General features: G+C 53.6%; 1 protein-coding gene across 8 annotated transcripts; it reads right to left on the bottom strand.

The window, feature by feature from the left end:
• Positions 1-1,031: 1,031 nt before the first annotated feature.
• HJV (hemojuvelin BMP co-receptor) lies at positions 1,032-26,200 on the bottom strand. 8 transcript variants are annotated; one of them, XM_075907099.2, is made up of 5 exons: positions 9,833-9,851; positions 9,249-9,354; positions 7,776-7,936; positions 5,432-5,928; positions 1,032-3,349 (listed from the first exon to the last, which is right to left on the bottom strand). In XM_075907099.2, exons 3-5 carry the CDS (start codon positions 7,867-7,869, stop codon positions 2,726-2,728), a joined length of 1,215 nt encoding a protein of 404 aa, XP_075763214.1. In that variant the 5' UTR covers positions 7,870-7,936; positions 9,249-9,354; positions 9,833-9,851; the 3' UTR covers positions 1,032-2,725. The 8 variants fall into 8 exon arrangements, with proteins under 8 accessions (XP_075763214.1, XP_075763213.1, XP_075763209.1 ...); XM_075907098.2 differs by lacking the exon at positions 9,833-9,851 and adding an exon at positions 9,653-9,810; XM_075907094.2 differs by lacking the exons at positions 9,249-9,354; positions 9,833-9,851 and adding an exon at positions 25,912-26,200.

Genomic DNA, 26,200 nt, shown 5'->3' with positions numbered 1-26,200 from the left:
ACTGCCCCAGGCACTTCACTTAGATGCTGTTTTTTGGTTCCTGGCCGTGGGGCAGCTTTGCTGTGTGCCGTTAAACAGCTGCTGTGTTCTACCCCAGAGGTGGCTGCATTTTAATGATGGGTGAAGTAAATTCCACAGCTGCAGGACCTAACTGGACGGGGTCACCCTGGCTCAGAGCTCACACAACGTAGGCGCCATGATGAAAAGTCTGAATTAAAGGGCGCGACTACACTGCAGCGCTTCATTCGAAATAAGCGACGCAAATTGAGCTACGTCAATTGCGTATCTGATTCCGAAATAGCTTCTTTCGAAAGGAGGAACCTCTAGGCAGCACTTCTTTTGAAACAGAGCACTCCTCCCCTCACTTCCCTTACTCCTCGTACAATGAGGGTTACAGGAGTCTGAGTAAGAAGTCCTCCAGCTTGACAGTATTTTGACACTATTGTGAAATATCTGCCCGCTGTGTAGACGCGGACTAAGTTCTTTCAGAACAGCGCTAGTTATTGCAAAATAGTGTTACAGTGTAGACATACCCTAAGAATCTCAAGTTTCATTTTAAACAAACAAAATAAGTGTTTGGCCCTTGTATTTGCTAAGAGAACCTTGAAAATGCAAACAGAGCAGGGCTGCCTGCCTGTGTCTGCAGAGAGTCTGCAACAGTAGCCCAACGGTGTGGCTCGCCGTTATCCCTTTGAGGGGTGTTAACACTGGTGCCCAGGGAAGCTCTTCACATTGTAATTAGGCACAAGGAAGAAGAGCAATGGCTGTGTGGACTTCAGAATACTGCACGTAATATTTCACGATATGCCACACGTGCGACCAAAAATGAGACTCCAAGTGGGTGGAGCTTGGTTGTAGGCGGAGCATGAGCGTATCCTCCATTCTCCCCTCCCTCCCCCAATGCAGCGTGTGTATCTTTAGATCATGGAGCACTTTGGAATGAAAGGAGCGAAGGGGTGGCGCACAAGATATAATTATCTTCACCTGTTGTGCGCCAACTAGGGAAATAAGAGACAGATGACAGGAAATGAGGACTTCAAAAATAGACACCTTTAATGTCAAACGGTCATGGATCAACGCTGCCAGTGTACAAGAACCGGAGAAACTCTTCTAGTAGTCACCACGCGGGGGATGGTGTGTAACACATTCTCTTTACGATAGCTTTTACTGTAACTTTGCTCAAGAGCCAGGAAAAAGCAAGATTAAACAAATCAAATATGGCTGGAAACGTAAGCCATCAAAATGAACCTTGTTTTTATTGTTTCAAAAGCCCCCCCCTCCCCCGCATTTTAATTTTTCTTAATTAGCAAAGTTTGCAACTCCTACTAGATTCCTCCAATGACAGCTCTTTTCTACAAATGCCAGCTCGTCCTGCTGAACTGTGAGAGGCATCAAAGAATTACAACGTATTTTAGCAGACGAATCTCCTCTTTTTCGTCTTTGTATATGGAAAATATTTGTGAACATATAGAACTCTATCCACGTCTCTTAAAACCTCAAATATATTAACCATTTACCGTCAGCGTCACAGCGATATTTATGTACATTCCTTAATATTTTACCTAGTCACTGGCACAATCTGTTAGCTTTGGCCATCGTGTCTTCTGGGGCTTATGACGTTACTAATCTTTCTCTTGACATCAAGCCAGTGTTCTTGGTTGGGTCATCATGGGGCTATGGGAGACAGAACAACTACTAAGCGTGGGCTACAAAAAGGGAGAAATTAGAGGAGTCTCAACAAGACATAGAGAAAAAGCCAACCTCGGTCCAAAGTCTGGGACTTGCTAGCTATCTTCAGTCCAAGACTGGTGCCAAAAAGAATAAAGAAACCTGCAATGCTTTGATGACTGTTTTAAAGGGAAACTTAGGAAATCTGACACTTTTGCAGACACAAGGGCTACAAGTCAGCATTACAGCAATAGTCTAAACAAGGAGAATACAGTAGAAAATAGTTGTCCCTAGCCCAAGTAGTTCAAGGGATCCAAACTTTGAGCAAGACCTGGTTACCCTTTGGCTACTTTTTCTTCGTTTCAATGCCGTTTCGGCAGCAGCTTTCCCCAGAACGTCTGGCGCTACAAACCAACACGTTTTGCCGTCCAAAAGCTTGGAATCCGGGTGACAGCTCATTCATTTCTGACTCTGGCAGGTTCCTGAGCAAGTGTCTACTACAACCACGCTGGAACTCAAGTGGAGAAAACCCAAGCAGGTAATTTACAAGGACCCCTACCTTGTGGGGCCACGACTCGCTTCGCACAAGACTGGCAGAAGCTCAGAAAAATCAGGTGTCGTTCAGGCGCATGATCAGAAGTAACGAAAATAGAAGTTGAGTCCCCACATGGGTTTTTCCCCCCCTATGTGACAGCAGCTTCCCCACGTTTATTAAGTGAGGGGGGAAAAAAAGTATCAGAATCCATGGTGGGAAAATTCCACTAACATTCGGGAGCAGAACAAAACTCAACTACTCAAGCACGCTGAGGACTGGAAAACGTGAGCTGCTATTTCCCAGCCTTTCCTTGAAGACCTGGGCCTTCTGCCAGTTTGGTTCCATTTCGTTCCAACTCCTGCAATGCTGGATCCTAGGTGCAAGCACCCTTTCCTTTCATGGGATGTCTACCCCTCCTCACCCCCCAGTGTGTATGCCCCAGAGCAGCTATAGGTTCTTGGGTCAGTGACGTTCTTCCTGTCATCCGCTCGGGCCCTTTGTGTTACCTGCTAGACAAGAGCGTTAACAGAGCAACTGAACAGCCAAGAGGTTAGCGGTGATGACGACGACAAGGAGGAAGGGTAGGGAGAGGAGATGGCAGCCTGCCCCAGTCTGGAAGATGTGCAATTTCTCAGCATCTGGGTGGAACATTTTTGCGTCCTCCAGAGCTCCGTGGGCTGCCAGGGTGAAATTGGCATCCCCTGAGGTTACCACATCGAAGACACAGGACTGGAAGTAGACGTCCTCCACTGGCAGCTTCTCCTTGCACAGCATGCGAGCCACTTCCGCGGCCATCCCACCGCGGCGACCCTCGCTGCGGGAGAGGCGCTGGCTGGGCGGGCAGCCGCCCACACAGAGCTGCAGGTCCTGCTCGTCGGTGAAGGCCCGCGCGATCTCCTCGGCTGCCCGGATGGAGAACGACAGCTGCCGGCCCGCCTGGCGCACGGCGATGGTGGTGCCGATGTAGGCGGCCCGGATCTCCACGTGCTGCCCGGACATGCGCTCCCGGATGGTCAAACTGCTGCCCCCTGGCCTCTCCCCACCGTTCACCGAGCCGTCCTCGAAGGCAGCCGGCAGGTTGTCTATTTCGGCCTGGTAGACCTTCTGGTCGATGCATTGCTTCATGTTCTTAAAGATGATCGTGAGCTGCAGGGGGAAAAGAAAGCAGCACGTGTGTCAGAGAGGCCCTAACGCAGTGGTGGGCAACTGGCGGGCTGCATGCGACCCACTGGGGTTCCACTTGTGGCACATGTACCCCCTGTCTGCTCCCCCCCCCCCATGTGCCTCTGGGGCCCTGAATTTCCAACTCCTCCCCCACCCTCATGGCACTTTCGGAGCGCCATGAATCTGCTGATTTGCCTTCCTTCCCCGCTCCTTTTTCCCTCCCAGAGCTGGAATGCTGCGAATCAGTCGGAAGTGTGGGGCTCCAGTACCCCAGAGTGTGAGAGGTGTGTGGGGGGGGGGGTAGAGGTGTGGCGGGGGGTGGGGTGGGGTGGGCCACAGGCTGCCCATCTCTTGGCTCACTGAGACAAAGAGAGCCACCCCTGTAGCCCACGCACTAGTCTTGCTGCATTGCTACCCTAGGGTCTAGTGCAGGAGTGTCCCCCTCTGGGTAACCGGGACGTCTGTCACAAGGTCACAGCCACCCTGCCCTTCCCCTAGCGATAGATGGGAGGCAGATCCAAGTTCGGAACAGACCCCCAGCGTACAGAGTGCTGGGCTGAGACTCAGGCCTCTTGGGTTTTGTTCGGAGTTCTGCCCCTCCCCGGCTGCCAGACCCTAGGCAAACTGCTTCTCCTCCTGCCCAGGGTCTCTCTGCTCAGACTATGAGCCCTTTGGAGGAGTGGGCACCTCTGTGCAGTGCCCACCCCAGTATGGCCCTGCCCTGGCTGGCACTGAAATAAGATCTGGAAACTGACCACCTACCATGCAGCCCCTCATCCTTGGGACTCTGCAGCAGGTTGCTGCACCCCTAAGGACAGAGGGTTTCCACTATGCCAGGCTGGGCCCACACCTGGAGCATGGCACAGGGCAGCGTGGCTCCCAGTGCAGGACTTGAACCCACACACTCAGGTGTTGGAGGCTGATGCCTTACCCAAAAGGCCACTTGGACTCCTTCCCATCTCCCTTCTTTCAGCTGGTCCCTCAGCCTTGCTATCTCCAGCAGATGCCAGCCGTGGGAAAACTGGTGGGGGATGCCCTGCTGCTTCCAGGGTGGAATTGGGTTGGGACTGTGCAGACCTCCTGCCCTCTCCCCGGTCACCTGACCATCGCTGGATGGATGGTCTCTCAACCAAGGCATCACTTCCATTGCTAATTACATCGAATCCTAGTACACTAGAACTGGAAGGGACCTCGAGAGGTCATCAAGTCCAGTCCCCTGTCCTCACGGCAGGACCAAGCACCATCTAGATCCAAGTTTCTTAAAAAGTTTAAAACTGAGGAACACCAAACAATTTTTCTTTAAATGGGGAACACCAAGGATTTTTTTGTTGAGGAAAGAAACAAAACAAAACACAACCACCCAGGGGAAAGGGTGTTTTGTTAAGCGCAAAAAAAAAAAAAAGCTTGTCCCTTTAAGGGCAGCCATTTTGAATTCTGTTCTCTCCGCAGAACATACTTTAAGAAACACTGATAATTCTGGATTATTCCTGACAGATGTCTGTCTGTCCAACCTGCTCTTAAATATCTCCAGGGATGGAGATTCCACAACCCCTGTAGGCAATTTATTTCTGCCTGACAGGTAATAAGCTTTTGCTAATGTCCAAACTCAACCTCCCTTGCTGCAATTTAAGCCCAGTGCTTCTTACCCTAGCCTCCGAGGCCAAGGAGAACAATTTCTCTCCCTTCTCCTTGTAAGGAACACAGCCTTAACGCAGCCCTGAACCCCTGTACTTGCTATTTGGGGCTGCCGGCCGGGCCCTATGCTACATGTCCCATGAGGAAAGCACTTCATGTGGTTTTTCCTAACTTCTCGGGATGCCATATAAGCAGCTGGGCCTTACGGAGCAGAGGCCAGCACCCAGTGATCAACCAGGGACGGACGGAGCACATGGGCCGCAGTGCGAGATCCGCTCCTCTAATCGATCCCGCCCTCTGCGCGGCAGCCACCGGAGAGCACTTCTGCCACTGTTTAGGTTTGTTTCCGTCCTGCTCTCACCACGAATGCAATGGCAGCCACCCAACGCCCGGGGAACCCTGCCTGGCAGCCGCAGGCCGTGGTGTTACCTTGCCGGTGGCAGTCGCGTTGGAACCTTTGGCCACCGGGTAGCTAGTGGCTTGCACAAACAAGTAGTTATTGTCCAGCAGAGGCCAGGCGCCCTCCACCCGGCAGGTGTGGAACTCGTCGTGGAAGGTGCGGACGTGGGGGTCCCCAAAAGCCGCGCAGTGCTGGTAGACGGGAAGCTGGCCGTGCTTGTAGAGAAAACTCTTCTCGTAGTCGCACATGTCCAGCGACTCAATCCCCTGGTGGCTGGGCACCACGGGCCGGGGCGGCGCGGTGGGACCTTCCTTGGAGCAGTTGTGCTGAATCATGAGGTCCTCAATGCCATGGACGGCCGAGTGGTAGACCAGGTTCCCCCGGCAGGTCCGGGATGTCTTGCGGGTGCAGCGGGAGTAGGAGCGGAGGGCGTTGCAGTAAGCCGCATCCTTGCTGGAGCCGCGCAGCGGGAGGGTGGCGGCCACGTAGTCCGAATTGCATCGCAGGATCTTGCACTGACAGCAAGCTGCAGGGGGGAGACGGGCCGCCGGGTCACGTCATTCTCCCCGTGCGGTGGAAAGGGGTAACCCAGGCGGCCTTCGAGCCGGGGACAAATTGCAGACCTCCTTGAAGTCTGTGGCGGGGCCAAGCGTCCTCTTGGGGAGCCATTTGTAATGACAGTGGCCAGCAATAGAGGGACATTCCCTCCACCCTTCCTCCCACCCAAGGCACATGGCAGGCTGGAGGTAAGGGTCTTTCTCCACTTACAACACTGCTGCAGTACACAGGGCTTGGCTACGTCTTACTTTCTCGCTCAGGGGAGCGACACATTCCCCCCGCCCCCTGCACACCGAGTACAGCAAGTTACAGCGCTGCAAAGCACCAGTGCGAACAGGCGCCCAGGACCGGGAACCGCGCTCCCAGCGCTCTCCCAACGCTCCTGCGGGGACCACATTTTGTACTGCAGCGCTTACAGCGCACGGTGGCAGCCAGCTCCCCGGGAGCCAGTGGGCACTGGAAGCTGGCTTTGAAACCTGCTCCCAGCCCTACTCCTAGAGAGCTGGCAGCTCTTTCATGTTGCAGGCTGCGGTAGCCAGCTCCCTGGAAGCAGGCCTGGGAGCCAGCCTGTAACCGCTATGGTAACTGATAAGCATGAGCTTACTGGTTAGCCCTTTAAATGGTCATGCTATCACATCCCCAGTGAAAACACGACCGACCCCTGTAGGAGAGCATGTCCCTTCAGCGGAGGCAGTCCCCCTCCCCAAGAGGTGGTAACCATGTCAACGGGAGAAGCCTACCCATCCATGGAGCACCGTCTACACCAGGGGTGAGGTTGGTATAACCATGATGCTGAGGGGGGTGGCTTTTCTGTAGTTACACTGACATAGTGTGTCGGGTAGACCAGTGCTCCTTGGAAGCTGGGCACTTGTGCAGCCGCTCAGGAGAGGTTCAGATGCCGCCCAGCTGATTAGCAGAGTTGCCTACAGCTTGGCTTTTGGTGGTGCACATTCACACGCGCCTCGGTGCACATGAAATATTATTCTGCACGTGGATGGACAAGCTTAGAGGGAACATTGGTTTAGACCAGGTGTGGGGCTTGCCTGGATTGAGCCTCTGAGGCTCAGAGCCCCCGCCCCCAGCACTGGGGAGCTTGCACTGGTACTCCAGCCCTCCTGCAGGGCTGGGGCACACAAAATCTACTAGGCTGGGCCCCGCTAGGTTCTGGTGAGTTCGGGTTATGTGGGGAGGGTCTTTCTCCTCGGTTGGGGGCTACGCCAGTGAGGGGGAAGGTTGTTTCTCACTTGTCTGAGGCCCCTGACTGCTTTTTCTGTGGGTCAGCAGGAAAAGGCGTTAGCAATCCAGCAGGGGGCAGTCTCTGCTGGGTCCGCATGGCGTCAGCACAGTGCTACAGTGAGTCTCGCCTTCTCCTGCGGACCTTGTGCAATACACAATGTCCTCCTGGACCTGGCGTTTCCCCAAAGCTACGAGCTCGCACAAAGGAATGGAAACTGGGCATTGCAGAATAAGCTTAGATCTCAAGCGTGTCCCAAAAGCAGAGAGGGAGGGGCTGGGTAAAGGATGGCCGGAGCAGGTGTCACGGCTAGATTCTCAGGCTACGTCTACACTACAGCGTTTTTGCAGAAAAATGGCAGTTTTTCTGGACATAGCCCTAGTCTTCCAAGAGCTCAGCAAGCAGTGGACGTGTGGGTAATATTGCTCCACAATATTGACCTCCCAGGGTCAGCTCACCCCTCTAGTGTAGCCACCCACCCCCCTTCCTCGGGCAGGTGCACGCTGCTTGGATTCCCAGTGGAATGCCTGCTGCCAGCGTGCAGCTGACCCTCCGGCATCTCGGCCAGTTCATCTCCTTACCGTGCCTGCAGAAGAGGAGGAGGAAGAGCGCTCGGAGGAGGAAGCAAGTGTTTTCCAGTTGCTGTGGGCTCGTATTGCAGGCGGACTTCCCCATTCCAATCCATCCAGAGCTTATGGGGATCGGGCCCCTCCCTGTTTCTTCTTTTCTTTCACCAACTCCCCTGGAAGCAAAGCAGAGAGAGGGATCTAGGCTAAATACACTACCGTGAGCTGCGGGATGGAATGTCTCGGTGCACTGAGTGTCAAGCTCAAATCCCTAGAGCCACAGGTTCAAAACCCACCAGGCTCAGTGTCCTTTCTTCATCTTTCCCACGGAGAGGGACCTGCCCACGGGTGACTTTATCCAGCTCCTTTTTAGAGCTTAATAACAAGACCCGGTCTGCGGTATGTGAATATTAGTGACCCTACAGCCCATGATAGGGGATTCACCTGGGTACAAAATACCTTCCTCCCCAGCCCCACTGTTCTATGCACTATGTTCTCTGTCCATGCTGGTAGGGCGTTTGACACGGTCTCGCATGATCTTCTTACCAATAAACTAGGCAAAACCAACTTACATGGGGCTACTATAGGGCTACGTCTAGACTGGCATGATTTTCCGCAAATGCTTTTAATGGAAAAGTTTTTTCCGTGCCAATCTAGGTGCGGTTTTGCACAAGAAAGCCCCGATCACCATTATTGCCAACGGGGCTTTTTTGCGCAAAACAGTTTTCAGCTGTCTACACTGGCCCTTTGCGCAAAAGTATTTCCGGAAAAGGGCTTTTGCCCGAATGGGAACGTCAAAGCATTTGCTCAAGAAGCACTGATTTCAGACAGTAGAACGTCAGTGCTTTTGTGCAAAATCAAGCGGCCAGTGTAGACAGCTGGCAAGTTTTTGCGCAAAAGCAGCCGCATTTGCGGAAAAACTTGCCAGTCTAGACGCAGCCTATGTGTAAATAAAGGCTATTTTATTTTTTTTAAAGGTTCATGCATTTAATATTGACTGGCCCATCTGCCTTTGGGAGTTTTAACTTCCCCCTCCTGGGAGCAGTCCATGTTGGTAGAGTTTGCAAATTGCTGAAAATGAAATAAAAGTTTCTGTGAAGGGAAGAGGATTTAGGGTTACAACTGCTAAACGAAGAGCTAAACAAGGGTGCTGGATGGACCACAGCCGTGCCTAGAACATTTCTCTCCCCCCATTTGGCCATCCTGGGTATTGGCTGCCAGGAAAAATAAAGTTAGATTAATAGCTGGGGGGCAGATGGTTTGAATCTGGCCCAAGTCAAAAATAAAACAAACTGTTAACAACATACGTGCTGTCCTTCTGGCCAACACCTGCCCTAGAACAAGGACTATCTGAGGCGACTGCAGCAGAGATGGGAGCTACAGTCCCTCCGGGTCTGGAGCACGTCTATACCCAGCGTTAGATTTCCGTAGGCTTATGCCTACAGGTTCTGAAAGTCTGCTCTACGGAGGTTTTTATCCCATGCTCACCATTGTTGTGTCTGTGCATCTTCCGGTAGCACACTAAGGGCACGTCTATACTATGCGGAAGATCAACGTTGCCACGGTCGATCTTCCGGGGTTCGATTTATCAGGTCTAGTGAAGAGATGCTAAATTGAACTCAGAGCACCTTCCCCCTGCCCGCCCCCTCCCCTGCCACCAGTACTGCTTCTCATGAGGAGTAAGGGAAGGTGTCAGGAGAGTTTGCTCCCATTGGCCTCTTGCAGTGTGGACAGCAATTTAAGATAAGTCGACCCCAGCTATGCAGTTAAAGGAGCTGGAGTTGCGGATCTTAGGTCCACAAGGCCTCAGTGACATGACTACATGCCAGCCCGATGGTGTTTGTTCTCTCGTCCTCCCCATGGAGAGAGAAGCCTTTACAGTGATGTCTTACTCTGGCATGGCTTTTAACTGGGTAAATCCAGCCTTGTAGCGGTGGTTGTATCTGAGAAGGCCAGAGCCAAGAGATGTGCTTCAAATGTGGAGTCTCAGGCTATTCCCGGAGAAGGGGTCGGTCTCCAGTCTGGGACACCTGTGGATTGATTCTTGTCCATTTCTGGTTGTTATGGGGTACCTGGAGCTGTCTGTGGAAGTCCTCATCACTTTGAGTGTAGACGGTGGCTGACATCCAGCGATCCCCCAAGCGCTTTCTACAGAGATAGGCAGGGTTATCTGCTTTACAAATGGTGGGACACTGGGGGTGTGTCTAAACTACATGGCTCCATCGATGGAGCCATGTAGATTAGGCTGATCGGCAAAGGGAAATGAAGCCGCGATTTAAATAATCGTGGCTTCATTTAAATCCGCAAGTGGCTGGTTGCTTTCTCTTTCTCGGCCAGGGTACATCTAAACTACATGGCTCCGTTGACGGAGCCATGTAGATTAGGCTGATCGGCAAAGGGAAATGAAGCCGCGATTTAAATAATCACGGCTTCATTTAAATTTAAATGGCTGCCACGCTGAGCCGACAAACTGCTGATCAGCTGTTTGTCAGCTCAGCGCACTAGTCTGGATGCTCCCACGCCGACCTGAAAGCCCTTCATCGACCTCCCCGTTATGCCTCATAGGATGAGGTTTACTGGGGAGGTCGATAAAGGGCTTTCATGTCGGCAGGGAAGTGTCCAGACTAGCGCGCTGAGCCGACGATCAGCTGTTTGTCGGCTCAGCGCAGCAGCCATTTAAATTTAAATGAAGCCGCGATTATTTAAATTGCGGCTTCATTTCCCTTTGCCGAACAAACAAATCTACATGGCTCCGTCGACAGAGCCACATGCTTTAGATGTACTCTGGCAGAGAAAGAGAAAGCAACCAGCCACTTGCGGAGTCAGGAATACAGACTCCGGCTCTCCTGAGTCCTGGCATGGCATGCTAGCCGCTCCCAATTTGCTCCTGGAGGGCCACAGACCACGCGCCACATGCAAGCACAGCAGCAGTTTCCTCCAGAAACCATGTGGTGAAATCTACCTACGCTGATCATAAGAGCCACCAGGCTGGGCCAGACCAAAGGTCCATCTAGCCCAGAGCTGGCCTTACCATGAGGGGAACTGAGGCAGCTGCCTCAGGTGCCAGACTGGGGGGGGAACGCCATAGGACCCAGAGTGTAGAAAATTGTGCCCGCTGCTGTTAGTTCTCCTTTGTTGGGGTACGTAGCAGAGCAGTCCCGTGAGAGCAGAAGAACAGGAAGAAGGCAGAAGTGAGACCTTTCAAAGTTTTGGCCCAAGTGAAGGGGCATGGGGGCGTCATTTGAGCTCCCCGCCTCACATGCCAAAATGTTGTGGGCTGGCCCTGATTTAGCCCAGCCTCCTGTCTGCCGACAGTGGCCAATGCCAGGCGCCCCGGGGGAATTAACAAAACAGGGAATCATCGAATGATCCCTCCCCTGTCACCTGTTACAAAGCTTCTGGCAAACAGAGGTAGGGACACCTTCCCTGCCTGTCCTGACGACCATGCTGCCGACGGACTTGGATCCCGAGCAGGAAGGTAGCAGGTGGGAGAGGCGGCAGTCAAGCGCCTTCCAGTACAGACATAAGAACGGCCGTACTGGGTCAGACCAAAGGTCCATCTAGCCCAGTATCCTGTCTGCCGACAGTGGCCAGCACCAGGTGTCCCAGAGAGGGTGGACCAAAGACCATGATCAAGCAATTTGTCTCCTGCCATCTCTCTCCAGCCTCTGACAAACAGAGGCCAGGGGCACCATTTCTATCCCCTGGCTAATAGCCTTGTATGGACCTAACCTCCATGAAATTATCTAGCTTCTCTTTAAACTCTGTTCTAGCCCTAGCCTTCACAGCCTCCTCAGGCAAGGAGTTCCACAGGTTGACTATGCGCTGTGTGAAGAAGAACTTTCTTTTATTAGTTTTAAACCTGCTACCCTTTAATTTCATTTGGTGTCCTCTAGTTCTTCTATTCTGGGAACTAATAAATAACTTTTCTTTACTTGCTCCAGCCAGTGCCTGTCACAGCTCTAAGGAAAGCCTTCTAGCAGAATCTTGTGCTGCACTGGGCAGCCTGCAGGCCACAGGCAGCCCATCGGGGTTCTAGGTCTGGCCTGTAAAACGTTTCGTTTACTGTAGCTAACACGCAGGGCTGCCAGATTCCACGGGTTTCTGCCCGCGTAGCTTTTTCCTACCGCCGTTACTAAGGGGACACGCACGCAAAGCCAGGGCACGTGCAGGGAGAGGCGGGCGGATCGCGCCCAGCACCGACTGTGTGCTCCCTCTGTAACCAATCACAGTGTGGCGACGGTTCCATCGGCGCCCCCTGCAAACTCTGCACGCGCAGGGAGCAAAACCGCCCTGGCCTGGGAGACCGTGTTGGTGGCGACAATCCTGCAGCCCCTGTGATGGAGGCCGCACGGGTGGCCCACTCGCTAGCCTGGCTCGCCCAGCGCTGATCGGGTGGAAGGATCATGCCTCCGCTTAGCTGTGGAAATGGGAGGGGGAAGATCCCTGACCCGCCCCCAGGCCTGGTGATCTCTGAGCAATCACTGGGTTGACTTGCCTACAAGACCGTCACTTCCCCGGCCGGAGGGTGCATGGGGCCTACGCCGGACTGCGAAGCTGGTGCCCCGAGGCCCAACAGCAGCCACAACAGTTGGGATTTGATCATCTTCAGCCACACGCCAAGGAAAGAGGTTTAAAGCAAATTCTTAACTCGGGGCCTGTCGACCCGCATAGTCAGTTCAGCAACGGACAGGCTAGACCTGGGGTTGGCAGATGCGTGGGAAACGGTGTCGTTGATGCTGACTGGCTCTTTCCCAGGCTCTGCGAGTAGCTCTACCTGGCTTTGTTACTTTCCAGCGAACTGGATCCTCTCCGGAGGAAGCAGAACCACAGGGACAGGAAGAGGCGGGAGGGTGGACATTAAGACCCAGCGGTGCCTCAAATTTTCAGGTGCCCTACGCAGCTGCGTATGGGTAAAGACGGCCCTGTCGCCCAGGTTTGCAAGATGGGGGGAGGGGCTCACCTAGCGCCCCTACAAAAATCAGACTCGGTTCAGTCAGGAGGCCCTTGGACTGCGGCTGAGACACAGCCCCTCTCCCACCCCCCACCCCGCCCCCGGCCCTGTCCCGCGAGAGACTCCCTTTGTACCTCTGTCCTTCAGGGCAAGTGCTGGGTCTGAACGAGCCGCCGGCTTGTTCTCCTCTGACTCCCTCGCGCCACGTGCCCCAGAAGCCGCCCGCCTCTTGCAGTCGCTTTCTCCTGCTCTGCCTGTTGCAACCGCGCTTGAACTTTGGGGTGTTTGACTAAGCCGGTAAACAACACGGGAGCATCTGAGCTCGCGGCAGGAGCTAATGATCAACCCATCGCTCGCCACCAAAAAGGAGCCAAACGGCCCCGTGATGGGGCCCGGGTTTTGCCGTCGTCCCGCCTGGCCGGGCGGAGAGCGTAGGAGTCCTAGAGCCGAAGGCCAGAAGATCGTCGGGTGCAGGGCAGGGCTGCGAACGGGTAACCGGTTAACGGGTTGCCCAGGGAGAATCACCCTTAATGGGTGACGCCTACTGGCTACTGGTTAACCGGTACCTGGGAGCAGCCCCCCTTGTCCAGGACCCACTGTGGGTGGAGGGCTGCTCCAGGGGGGCCGGGAGCAGAAGCCGCCCCCCCCCCACTCCCAGAGCTGGGGCTGCCGGCTCCTGCTTCTGGCCCCCCACGTGCAGGGGTGGCAGCTGGAAGCCATAAGCGTGGGGAGGCCAGCAAGAGCAGCTCCAACCATGGGGGGCCAGGACAAGAAGCTACCCCCCCCCCACCGCATATGGGGCTGCTAGCGCCTGCTGCCGCTCCCCCCCCCCCCAGGATCCTGCTTAACCAGTTAATGGACTAACCAGGATTTTACATCCCTAGAGCTCTAACCATGCCCGTGCGCCTGCGTTCCCCTCGCACCTCCTCCGCAACGCGGGCCCTCCCCATCCCCTTCGCACCGACCCGCCTCCATCCACTGCCTCACCCCCGCACTGGCCACAGATCCCCGCCTCTCCCCGCCCACAGCCACGGCACCTCTGCGACTGTCCCCAACCCAGCACGTGCCCCTGCCTTTCCCGCCGGGGCACAGGTGTTCCCACACGCTCCCTCCCCATCCGCGGCCTGTGCATCACTATTCGCTGCACACGCCCTTTCCTCCCCTCGGCCTGCCCACCCAGCAGACCCCATCCCGGCCTCCCCCGGCCAGGCTGACATCCCTGAGGGGAAGCGGGTCTCATAGGCAGGGGGAGGCGTTGCTTCCCAAACCGCCAGCCTGGCCCCGCCCAGACTCTGCCCCCAGACCGTCTACTGCAGGCACACTGGGGGCGGAGGGTTGCTGCCCCTCAGCGCCCGCCCTCCCTGTGCTCCCGGGCTGGGGAGGCTCAGGCCACCCGCCCTCCCCACAATCTGGTGGTTTGGCTCCCACGAGGGCAAGGCCTGGGCAGAAGGGGCCGGGGGCTACCTTCACCCACCGCCCATGGTCAGCGCACAGGCTCCGGGAGACCAACAGACCTCACGGCCCTTCCCGCTCTCCACCCTTTGGAGAAAGCCCCAGGGATATCCCCTCCTCACTCGGGCGCTGGCAGCTTCCTGCGGGCAAGTCCCACAATCTCCATGACCGCTTCCCGCCAGCGGAGGGGGTTTACCCACCCCCCAGGGCTTCCTCAGCAAAGGGCTGAGGGGGGACAGGCACAGAGGCGCCCTGCGGGCGGGTTGCTGGCACCTGCTTTTCGACGACCAGCCCGGCGTTCTTACCAGCAAACCTTGAAGCAGGGCAGCGGCAGGGAGATTCCAGCCAGGCAGCCTGTGCCATCCACCTGGGGCTGCGGCGCTCGTTCCCAGGCCCCTACACCTGCTCCTTGGAGGGTACGTGCCAGGAGAAGGCTCCGTCTCCGGCAGCAAGAGGAGCCAGGCTGCACCCAGGGACTCCATGCCCAGGGCCAGAAATCTGGGGGCCTCCCCACCCCCTCGTTACCACTGTCACGCAGCAACGTCCCCCTCCTGTTGAAGGCACGCAGCGCAGGGGACAGGCGTTGAAATAGATGGGACTAAATTTAGCCCGACGATGACCCAGCCAAGAGGCACAGGCACATGGTGCGGAGAGGAGCCCCAGAAATAGTCACTCGCTCCCGGTGGGAGACAGGCAGTGAGCTCGGCACTGTCCAGATCTGCACACTCAGGATGTGAATGGTTAAACGGTCGGCATCACCCTTCCCAGGCCCGGCCCGGTCGGAGCAGTGCACCATGGGCAGGGGTACTATAGCCCGTCCAGAGCAACCCCTGCCCATGGGGGGGGCCACTCTGGCCAGGTCCCCCCCTTCTCATCCCTATTTAAGCAGGTAACTCGTTACACATAACGTTTAACGTAAGTTCACTGATGAAGCAGGATTTTACATCCCTCAGTGACACTGAGCGGTTGAGCAGGCCACGTCTGCAAATTTCCACGGGTGCAAATTTCCACGTGAGCACACGAGCTGTCCGTGGCGAGTGTTAACAATCCTCATTCCTCCCACCCCGGGCAATGCCACGAACCTGCCGCACCTCCCCAGCGAAGAGCCAAAGGAGCCGGGGCGCACTTACTCCATCACAGAAACGTAGGGCTGGCAGGGCTAGTGAGAAGTCATTAAGTCCAGCCTCCAAGTAAACCTAGATCATCGCTAGATTTGTTCAACCGGTTGTGCAAAACCTCGATTCATGGAGATTCCTCAGCCTCCCCACCTTGCTCCAGCTGTGTTGGCCTTTGGAGTACAACACAATGCAACAACAACAGCTCTTCTAAATGACTTTTCAGCCATGGGGCTCAAAGCTTTTTACAAAACAGGGTCAATATCACTACTCCCATCTTACTGGTGGGGAAACTGAGGCACGGAGCAGCAAAGTGACTTGCCAAAGGTCACCCAAGAGGCCTGTGGAAGAGAATCCAGGTCTGTTGCATTCCAGTCCAGTGTCTGTCTACTAGGCCCCAGGGTGTATGTTGAGGGACTGACTAGTATATGGGAAGGTTGGTGAAAGACACTTATTTTGGATTGGTAAGTTTGGAAGCTACTAGTAGAGCTGATTGACTTTTTTTTCCCCCCTCAAAAAATGGATGACAAGTTTCCATTTTCACTGAGATCCCCACAACTTTCTATGGATTTATACCAAATCCCATGTGGGGGGGGGGGGGGGAAAGATTGAAATCCCCCTTTCAAAAAAAATGAAACAAGGCGTTTTGATACTGTCAACATTTCTGACTTCGATGTTTTCAGAAGGGAATATTTTGATGTTTCCATTTCAAACGGAACGAATGAGACTTTTCGTATATACGTGAAACAGGCTTTTCAAAGGTTGACAATCGGCAGGGAACATTTGAATGTTCCTGACTTGCCACTATTTTGGAATTTGTTTTTTCCAGGACATTTTTTTGTTTTAAATCAGTGTTTTCAGACTGTTTCAGAAGGGAAGAAATTTCAAGCTAGCAGGATTTCTCTTACAATCCCATTTCCGCCCAGTGCTAACCAGAAAGAGGCAGTGTTACCCAGTGGATAGAACACTCAACAAGAACCAAGTAGAACTGGGGTCTATTCCTAGCTCTGTGAGGATGGGAAAACCCTTCCCTTCTATCCCACCCTTTGTCTGTCTTGGCCTTAGGCCACAAATTCTTCCGAACAGGGGCTTTCTCCTTTGGCATGTGTGCTCAGCACCTGGCAAGATGGGGTCGTGATTTCAGGCAGCAGCCTCTAGGGCAGTGTTTCTCAATTTTATTTGACCACGGAACCCTTTTAAACTCAGAAGAATTTCGAGGAACCCCTACAGCCAGGGAAAATTTGTCAAGCAAAAAATAAAAAAATAAAATAAAAATCAATCACCACCAGGAAAATGTGTCGAGCAAATAAAAAATACCTGCCACTGAGGGGGGGGGGGGGGCGCAAAATGCCATCCTGCATGTCCTGAGTGGGCTTTGGAAATGCAGAGTGGCAGCGGGGGAGGGAAGGTGCCAGTGGGAAATCAGAGAAGATGCTGACGCCTCTGTCTCTTTAAGGGGGGGAGGTGATCAGGTTCTTGCGGAACCGTTACTTTCACTTCGCGGAACCCTGGGGTTCTACGGAGCACCGTTTGGGAAACACTGCTCTAGAGGCTACTGTCATATTAACTAAGTGGTGAGTGGACCTTCCCGGGGTAAGCCAGGAAGTTTTGCAGATGCTGAGCCATGTTAAGTTTTGCATGGAGGTTTTACACATTTTGCATATTGCCTGTGCGAGTCCCTTAATGAACCAGAGCAAGACTGGTCATTAATGGGCAATACAACAGTGACCCCTTATGCATGTGCTCAGGAGAGATTCAAATGCTGCTCAACTGATTAACAGAGTGCCCACAGCTAGGTTTTTTTGTATCTGTTGGTGGTGCACATTCACACATGCCTCTGTGTGCATAAAAATTTTATTCCACACATGGATGGAAAAAAATCCACGTGTGGATGAAACACAGTATCATTAACTAAGGTTTTTCACCATTATTTTCCCGTAAGGGAGGAAAGCTAGAGATTCTATTAAATCCACTAGGAAATTTGCGATTGCCAATCTATTTACATAGAAAGTGGTCAGAGACACCGGTTCAAGTCCCGGCCACCCTGGGAGAGGCGGGATGAAGGGCACCCAGAAGGTGAGGTGCTGGAGTGTGTTCTGCCATGGCCTCTGGGAGAGGGCGCTTGCCTGGGGAGGGTGGCTGGTTCAAATCCTGAGGGTACAGCAACGTTATTTCAGAATAACTCATGTTATTTTGAAATAACAGAGCTTGCGTCTACTCAGCAAACCCGTTATTTTGAAATAATGACACGCTGGAGGACTTCTTACTCTGACTCTTGTAACCTTCATTTTCCGAGGAGTAAGGGAAAATGTAAGTTACTCCAAGTAAGGAGTAAAGGAAGAGCACTCTTCCTTCAACTTCCCGCTGTGTAAACAGCGCCAAAAGCCTAATTGAGCTATTTTGACTTCAGCGACACAATTCATAGAATCATAGAATACTAGGACTGGAAGGGACCTCGAGAGGTCACTGAGTCTAGTCCCCTGCTCTCATGACAGGACCCAGCACCGTCTAGACCATCCCTGATAGACATTTATCTAACCTGCTCTGAAATATCTCCAGAGATGGAGACTCCCCAACCACTCTAGGCAATCTATTCCAGTGTTTAACCGCCCTGACAGTTAGGAACTTTTTCCTAATGTCCAACCTAAACCTCCCTTGCTGCAGTTTAAACCCATTGCGTCTTGTGATACCTTTTTAGATACCTGAAAACTGCTATCATGTCCCCTCTCAATCTTCTCTTTTCCAAACTAAACAAGCCCAGTTCTTTCAGTCTTCCTTCATAGGTCATGTTCCCTAGACCTCTAATCATTCTTGTTGCTCTTCACTGGACCTTCTCCAATTCTCCACATCTTTCTTGAAATGTGACGCCCAGAACTGGACACAATACTCCAACTGAGGCTTAATCAGTGCAGAGTAGAGCAGAAGAATGACTTCTCATGTCTTGCTCACAACACACCTGTTAAGGCATCCTAGAATCACGTTGGCTTTTTTCGCAACAGCGTCACACTGTTGACTCATATTTAGCTTGTGGTCCACTATAACCCCTAGATCCCTTTCTGCGGTACTCCTTCCTAGACAGTCGCTTCCCAGTCTGTATTGGCTGTGTCTAGACTGGCAAGTTTTTCCACAAAATCATCTGCTTTTTTGGAAAAACTTGCCAGCTGTCTACACTGGCCGCTTGAATTTCCGCAAAAGCACTGACGATCTCATGTAAGATTGTCAGTGCTTTTGCGGAAATACTATGCTGCTCCCATTCGGGCAAAAGTCTTTTTCCGAAAAACTTTTGCGCAAAAGGGCCAGCGTAGACAGCAGAGATTTGTTTTCCGCAAAAAAGCCCCGATCACGAAAATGGCGATCGGGGCTTTTTTTGCGCAAAAACGCGTCTAGATTGGCCACGGACACTTTTCTGCAAAAAGTGCTTTTGCGGAAAAGCATCCTGCCAATCTAGACGCGCTTTTCCAAAAATGCTTTTAACGGAAAACTTTTCCGTTAAAAGCATTTCCGGAAAATCATGCCAGTGTAGACATAGCCTATATGTGAAACTGATTGTTCCTTCCTAAGTGGAGCACTTTGCCATTTGTCCTTATTAAACTTCATCCTGTTTACCTCAGACCATTTCTCCAATTTGTCCAGATCATTTTGAATTATGATCCTATCTTCCAAAGCAGTTGCAACCCCTCCAAGCTTGTATCTTCTGCAAACTTAATAAGCGTACTCTGTATGCCGATATCTAAATAGTTGATGAAGATATTGAACAGAACCAGTCCCAGAACAGACCCCTGCGGAACCCCACTTGTTACTCCTTTAATTATAGGATCATAATCCAAAGTTGAATTGACTTAGCTGAAGTGGCATAACTTAATTCGACTTTAGCCCAATTGTGTAGACATACCCCAAGGCTACGTCTACACTGCAAGCTTCTTGTGCAAGAACTGTTTTGCACAAGAGTTCTTGTGCAAGACCTTTTGCACAAGAGCGCATCCACCCTGCCATGTGCTTTTGCACAAGAGCGTCCATGGCAGTGTGGATGCTCTCTTGTACAAGAAAGCTCTGATGGCCATTTTAGCCATAGGGGTTTCTTGCACAAGAAATCCCTGTTGCCTGTCCACACTGCCTTCTTATGCAAGAGCTCTTATGCAAGAGGGCTTATTCCTCATGGGGAGAGGAAAAACTCGTGCACAAGAAGCCCTCTGTTCCAACGCTTTACTGTAAATTTACTTGCGCAAGAACGCGCATGCAGTGTAGATGTTCTGCAAGTTCTTGCACAAGAACACCCGTTCTTGCACAAGAAGCTTGCAGTGTAGATGTAGCCCAAGAGAGCTAGCTTGCCAGGGATAAACACCACAGTGGGGCTGGAGAGAGAAGAAGGGGAAAATCTGTGATTCATTTCTCCATTTAATCAAAGCGGCTCTCTCACAAGCAGAGGGACAATGCTGCTGGCCAAACACAAACCCCGATTAAATGGTACTTTGCTAGAAAACTTTCTTTTGTTCCTAGAAATCTTTGTTTTGTTCCTGAAGTACATACCCGCCTCATTCCCCCCTTGCACAAGTTCTACCTCCAGGCAGACAAGAGCTCCTCTTGATTTGCAAGTACACAAACAGCATCAGGCCCCTTTCACGGTGTTGCAAATGCGTAACTTGAAATGGCAGTAAAAAGACCTAGCAGGACCTAAGTCGTCTTCTTTCATGAAAGGTGATTTGGTACCTTTCTGAGGGCTACAAGCTGGTGCTTTCCAATGGCACCGTTTTGCTCGGAGGAAATAATTGAGGATGAACCATTTTGGGCACAAAGGGAATGATGAATTCAATCCATAGCAAGGAAACCATTCCAGCGCTCCTTATAACTAGGTTGCATGGCTCCCACACTTCATAGACTCAGATCACTGACCCAACAGCTCCTGTCTTGGGCAGAGCCGGAAGAGGCAAAGGAAGCACCTTCCAGAGTTGAGATCTCTGATTTCAGGTTGGAATGCCAGCCAAGCCAACCCTTGAGAGACAAAGATTCAAACCACCAACCAACCATCCTACCAAGTTTCCCCGTATTTGCAGCATTTTAAATGGCTGGAACACAGCATGACTTACTCTCATGATGTAATCTCATGATACGTGGCTGGGTGGGGTTTTGCTTCAAGTCCTAGCTCCCACAAAATCATGGGTCAATCTCATTAAAAAAACAAAATCAAAAAGATTCTCGCCACTGTGCTTGCAGAGAGAGGTAGAAAAAGGGAGCCCCTCAAGGCTCATGCACTACAGAAACTTCCTCCACATTTCTCAAAACAAACCACCATGATTTTTCAGGGCCTGACTTTCGAATGCTTGGGGTCAGCTATACAAGGGAGGGAGCCATTCCCTAAATATGATCCCACACTTGCAGGCAGCAGGAGGCAGCAGGACAGCTTTGCATTTGTGCAAACTGGCTGGCTTTGCAAAAAGCAGATGCACCCATCTGCTGACAGCTCCCAGCTGGGAGACACCTTTTCCAGCTGCTTCCAAGCAGACTTGCTTGTTAACTGCCAAGTGCAAAGCTTTCTGTCCTGGGGCACACATTTCCTCCAGTGCATTTTCAGTGTGAACCCCCAACCAAATACCTGAGGCTGACAGGGCAGGGCTTCAAGGAGGAGGCAAAGCGTGTGAAAAGATCCCCCCCCCTTTTAATTCCTCCCAAGAAGAGCCACAGGGTTAACTCACTTAGTACAGTAATTCACCCAGAAGAGGCACAGCTTACAAAGGCAGGGTGGGAGAACCCACATAATAGGCAGACCCGCTTACCGTAAACTCTGTAGTAGTGCAGCTCTGCTGTGGCCCAGTTTCTCTTTTCAAGTGAGGCAGGGCTCAGAGAAATGGCTTTGGCTCCCTGAATGATCCCTTTTCTCACGGCAGCTGTCCCAGGCCTATTAGTCTTGCAAGGCTAGTGCAACTGTTAGTGGAAAGAGCTTAAGTCTATTCTCATTTGCTCCCCAACAGCTAAGATCCAATGGCAGCCTGTGTTCCCTGTAAGCTGAGCCCTTGGGCGGCCGCCCTGGAGAGATTCAAATGCTGCCCAGATGTAGGGTTGCCAGATGGTTTAACCAAAAATACTGACCCACTCCCCCTGCCCAGCAAAAAAAAAAAAAAAAAAAAAACCAACCAGGGAAAAATTCTGTTGAGGAAAAAAAAGGGGAGACCAAAGTTGTTGAGAAACAAAAAGGACCCCAAGAGTTAAGGAAAAAAACCCAGCATTAAAACACCATGGCACCTTTAAGAAAAGTCTTTAGGCTTTTTGCCACCGGCCATCTAGTTTTCTTGATTGGAGCCAGAAGGCAGCTTCACTGCGGAACCAGGTAAGCAGGGGGCGGGCCCAGTTGCTGAGTGCGTGTAGGGTTTCCGTGTGTCCGGTATTTTCTGAATTTCTTTTTTACTGGACAGGAGGCAAAAATACCAGACTGTCCGGGTCAATACTGGACACCTGGCAACCCTACCCAAATGATTAGCAGAGCACCCATAGCTGGCAGCATGTGTTTCTCCAGATGGTGTACATTTGCTCGTGCCTTGGTGCACGTAACAAAATGTATTCCACAAGTAGGTGGCAAAATTAGAGGGAACATTGCTGGTGATAGTTACAGGAAGCCAAGGACACAGGTTGGGGTTCTGAATCCCAGGTGGAGTTTCCACTGCCAGCTGTTGGGAAAGGAAGGGAAAAGTCTTTTGGCTCGTAAATGGCCCCTGCCTTTTTCTCAGGCTCTAATGAAGGTGGCTTCTGCAAAGGGTGGCTGTGTCCCCCCAGGGTTCCACATACTGAGATACTTTCCAGCTCTCTCCCTGCTTAGCGCCAATGTTCCCTCTATTTTTGTCCACCCATGCACAGAATAAATTGTGTTGCATGCACCAAAGCATGGGCAGATGTGCACCACCAATAGAAACGCAGGCTGATGGCTGTGGGCATTCTGCTAATCAGTTGGGCAGCACCTGAATCTCTCCTGGGTGGATGTCCAAACAATCAGCTTACAGGGAACACTGCCTAGCAGCGGTATTCACATCACTAGCGCATACAGAGGCCCCAATGGGGATCGAGGCCCCGTTATGCTAGGTGCTGTGTAGACGCAGCCCCGTGACCTAACATGCTTAAACTATAATCTGGCAAGTCAAAGGAAGGATTGTTATCACCAGATGGGGCAACTGAGGCACGGGGGAGGGAGTGATTTGTCAAAGGCTACAGAGAGACCCAGGGATAGAACCGAACCTCACTGCAGTGCCTGGCCCACAGAATACCAGCCGGCATTGCCTTGCAGTGTTCGCTCTAATTTTTTCCATATGTGTGCCGAATAAGTTTTGCTCTGTGCACCAAGGCATGGGCAGATGTGCACCACCAGGAGACACATTCGCTGCCAGCTGTGGGCACTCTGCTAATCAGCTGGGCAGCATTTGAATCTCTCCTGGGCTCAGCTCCTGTCCCTTCAATTCACCTGTCTAGTACTGCTAGACCTTTCTCCGCTGCACTTCCATCCTCTGGAATAGCCTGCCCCTGTCATAAGCCCCCCAGATAAAAACATCTTCCAGCCTCCTGGCATGTGGCCTCTTTGCTACTTCTTTCCCCACAAGCTATTTCTTATGTGACTGTCTTAGTTCACCCTCCCGCCCCGGCCCTGAAGCGTGGTGGGCAGGATACAGCTTGATTCCAGCTCTGTGTGGCAGCTTTTCCCCAACCTGACATGGGCCGCCCGGTCTTTGCTCCATCTGTTGATTTCAGCTTCCTTGCCAAGGAGGGAGCCATGGCCAGGCCCGGATGCCCTGTGTGTGAATCCGTTATGCCGAGGGCAGGAGGGGATGCAAATGGAAATTCGGGGAACAGCAGAAGGCTTCCTAGGGGCTGCTCAGGACATGAGCCTGTAAGAGAGTCTTTTGCAGACCTGGATCAGCATTTTTTTTTTAGGGTGGGAGGGCCCTTAAAGACCATCTCTTTAACCCGTTAACTGCCACTCAGGGTACCAAGTATATCTAAGTAAGAAATACATCTGCTGTGCTGTCAGATGTACTAGGCGCACACAGGGCTGTAGACACCCCCGCCCCACCTCCCAGAAACTCCCTAAAACCCCCTTGATGTCAGTGTGGCAGTGGCAGCAAAGCAGTGACCCACACCATGAAATGGGCAAGTGAAGGGAGGGAGGGATCTGTGACAATCATCCAGTTAGCTAACAGCCACACAAAGGCCCAGTTCTCCCCAGCCATGTGTAAATGCTAGTGCGGTCCAAGTAGGGTGAAAGTAACTTAAATTTCTTACAGGTGCTTTGGTATGGCATTCCCCTTAGGGGACGGCTCAGGGCAGGGAGTTGGGGCGTGTGGGGGATCTTGGGGCAGGAGAATGGGGGTATGGTGTTTCAGAGCAAAGGGCTGAGGTGTGTGGAGGGGGGCCTCAGGTGAGGAGGTTGGGGGCAGTGTTCCCTGTATGCTGTGCGCGTGGGTGGCCACCCAGAAGAGAGTCCAATGCTGCCAGCTGCTTAGCAAAGAACCCACAGATGGCAGCATGGTTTTCTACTGGTGGTGCATATCCACCCAAGCCTTGGTGCATGGAACAAAATTTATTCTGCACGTGGAAGGAACCCTTTACAGGGAACATTGGTGGGGTCTCAAGGCAGGGGGTTGTGGTGTAAGGAGCACAGGAGTCAAGTTGGGGTGGGGGCAGTGTTTAGGGTGGAATGTGGGGAGGAGGGCTCAGGGCTGGGGCAGTCCCAGTGGGTAACCCTGTCCCATGCTGCTCCTGGCCAATGGGCGCCCAGAGGGCAGCGCCCACAGGCCTGGGGTCCCATCTGCTGGTCCCATACGCTGGGGGCTCTCCTGCCAACCCTGCATGCTGGGGGCTTTGCTCCCAGCCTCCGCTCCATGGCAGGTGCGGGACGGAGGGGGCAAGGACAGTCATAAGGAGGCTGGACCAGAGCCCCGCCCCCACCCAGCTACTTTCCTATGGGTGGGCCACACTGGGGTGCACCAGGTTCCTTTCGCCTTTGGGTACAAGGCACTTTTATCCCGGGAGAACTGCATCCCCTGTAGGGGCAGGTGGCGGAAGGGCGGGGCTAGAACAACATGTGCATTGGGGGTGGGGCAGAGAGCCATGGAACCAAACTGGAACCCTGGACAAGATGGAAAGCACGTCCAGTGTGTGGGGGGGAGGGCGGCAGCAGTGAGGGGGCCTATGGGGGCTGGTACATTGGGAAACCGTCTTGCAGCGTTCCCCCTGCGTGTCTCTGTGCTCCTGCGCAATCCCCCGGCCCCCTCAGGCGGGACGTGGCGGAGCCGTGGGTCGCCCGAGCGATCGGAGTCGCGGCGGATTTGTCCCGGCGGCAGAGGGATGTGTGTGGGCAGGCCGGGAATTCGCCCTGAGCCGGCCGTGGGCTCTTGTGCACTTTGCTTGGACAAAGACAGTAACAGCGTTTCTCCAGTGCCTCCCTCCCCACCCCCAGATGGACGCAGCCAGAGATGGATTCAGATCCCCTGGCACCCTGGGCTGAAGCAGGCTGGGGGGGGCCAAGTCCGGAACAGTGGCCTTGCCCTACTCTTTCCATCTTTATCCCCACCCTGTTCTGCCTCTTCCTCCCACGGCTCCCATTCCACCCCTGGTCCCTCTTCCCCCCACGGCTCCCATTCCACCCCTGGTCCCTCCCATTCTTTCCCTTCCCACTTCCCCTATGGCCTAGCTTCCTGCTCGCAGCTTCCCAGACTAGGTCTCTTAAATATCGGTGAATTGAATAGTCGAGTCACCGCATGAATTCTTATCGGTGACTCGACTATTCTATAGTCCCCGGGGGCAAGGCCGGCAGCCAGTGTGCTCGGCCCCACTCCTGAGGAGGCCCCTGCCGCCCCGTGCTGCTGCCTCTGTATCAGAGGCAGCAGTGCCGGGTGGGAGCTGGGATTGGCTGGGACTCAGGCACAGGGAATTAGGGGTGCTGCAGTACAGCTGGGCTCCTAGCCCCAGCTCAGGAGGAGGGGGGTGGACCCAGGAAAAGGGCTGGCTTTCTGCACCCACTCCACTGCTGGGGCCCCCTGGAGCCGGCCCCTGTTCGCCCAGGCAGTAATCTGGCCCTGGATGCAGCATGCCCAGTGGCAGGGGGTGCCACAGCTGCCTGGCTCAGCTCCAGAAGCACTGCCCCCCATCGTGTGGAGGTTCAGAGACAGTAGGATCTGGGGCTGCAGATCGCAGTGTGAAGCCAGGCTGCGTTCTGCTTCCAGGGGATCTGGGAAGTGCCAGCTCTGTCACTGGGCGGCAGCAGCCAAGGGAAGGGGGGGGGGGGAGGGATGGGCAGGCGAGGGATTCGAACCCAGGACTTCAGTGCAGCCAGCTGGCTCCCTCGTTCTACTCTCTGGCCGTGAGCGGTCCAAGCGCCAGCGCACGGGCCGGGGGGGTGGGAGACCAAAGCAAAGGGCAGGGCTGGACGGAACGTGGGGGGCGCCCCGGCGCTGCGCTGAGGGGCGGCTGCCGAGTTCGGAGTTGCCGGGGGCCGGTCGCAGGAGACCAGGCTGCAGCCGGGCTGGGGGGTAGCAAATCGGGGCCAAGCCGCCCTGGCGGATTTGCACGGGGCTATCTCGGCCCGTCAGCCTGAGCCCTCCTAGCGGCAAGCCCCGAATTCCCCCCGCAAAAGGGGGACGCGCTGACTTACCCCCATCGGCCCCGGCGAGTCCCCAGAGCCAGACGCGGCGGAGGGACGGAGCCCAGCGAGGTCGCACCCAGGCCTGGCGGGGTGGGCGCGCAGGACAGCTGGCCGCCCGCAGCCAGCGCCCTCCCGGCCCCCCAGAGGAGCTGGCACTTTAAAAATAGCCGCTAGGATTTTTGATCCGGATTGGGGGGCGGGATCCAGCGGGCAGCAGCTTTTCCACCGCTGCTCCTTATCAGGATCTGCTACCGACAGCCCAGAGCCCCCAACCGGGCACCGAGGCTCCTGGCCGAGC

This window comes from Pelodiscus sinensis, chromosome 22 (genome assembly GCF_052426305.1).
Source record: "Pelodiscus sinensis isolate ZL-2025 chromosome 22, ASM5242630v1, whole genome shotgun sequence".
NCBI lineage: Eukaryota > Metazoa > Chordata > Testudines > Trionychidae > Pelodiscus > Pelodiscus sinensis.
The sequence above is the reverse complement of the archived record's forward strand: the minus strand, read 5'-3'. Positions and strand labels throughout refer to the sequence as shown.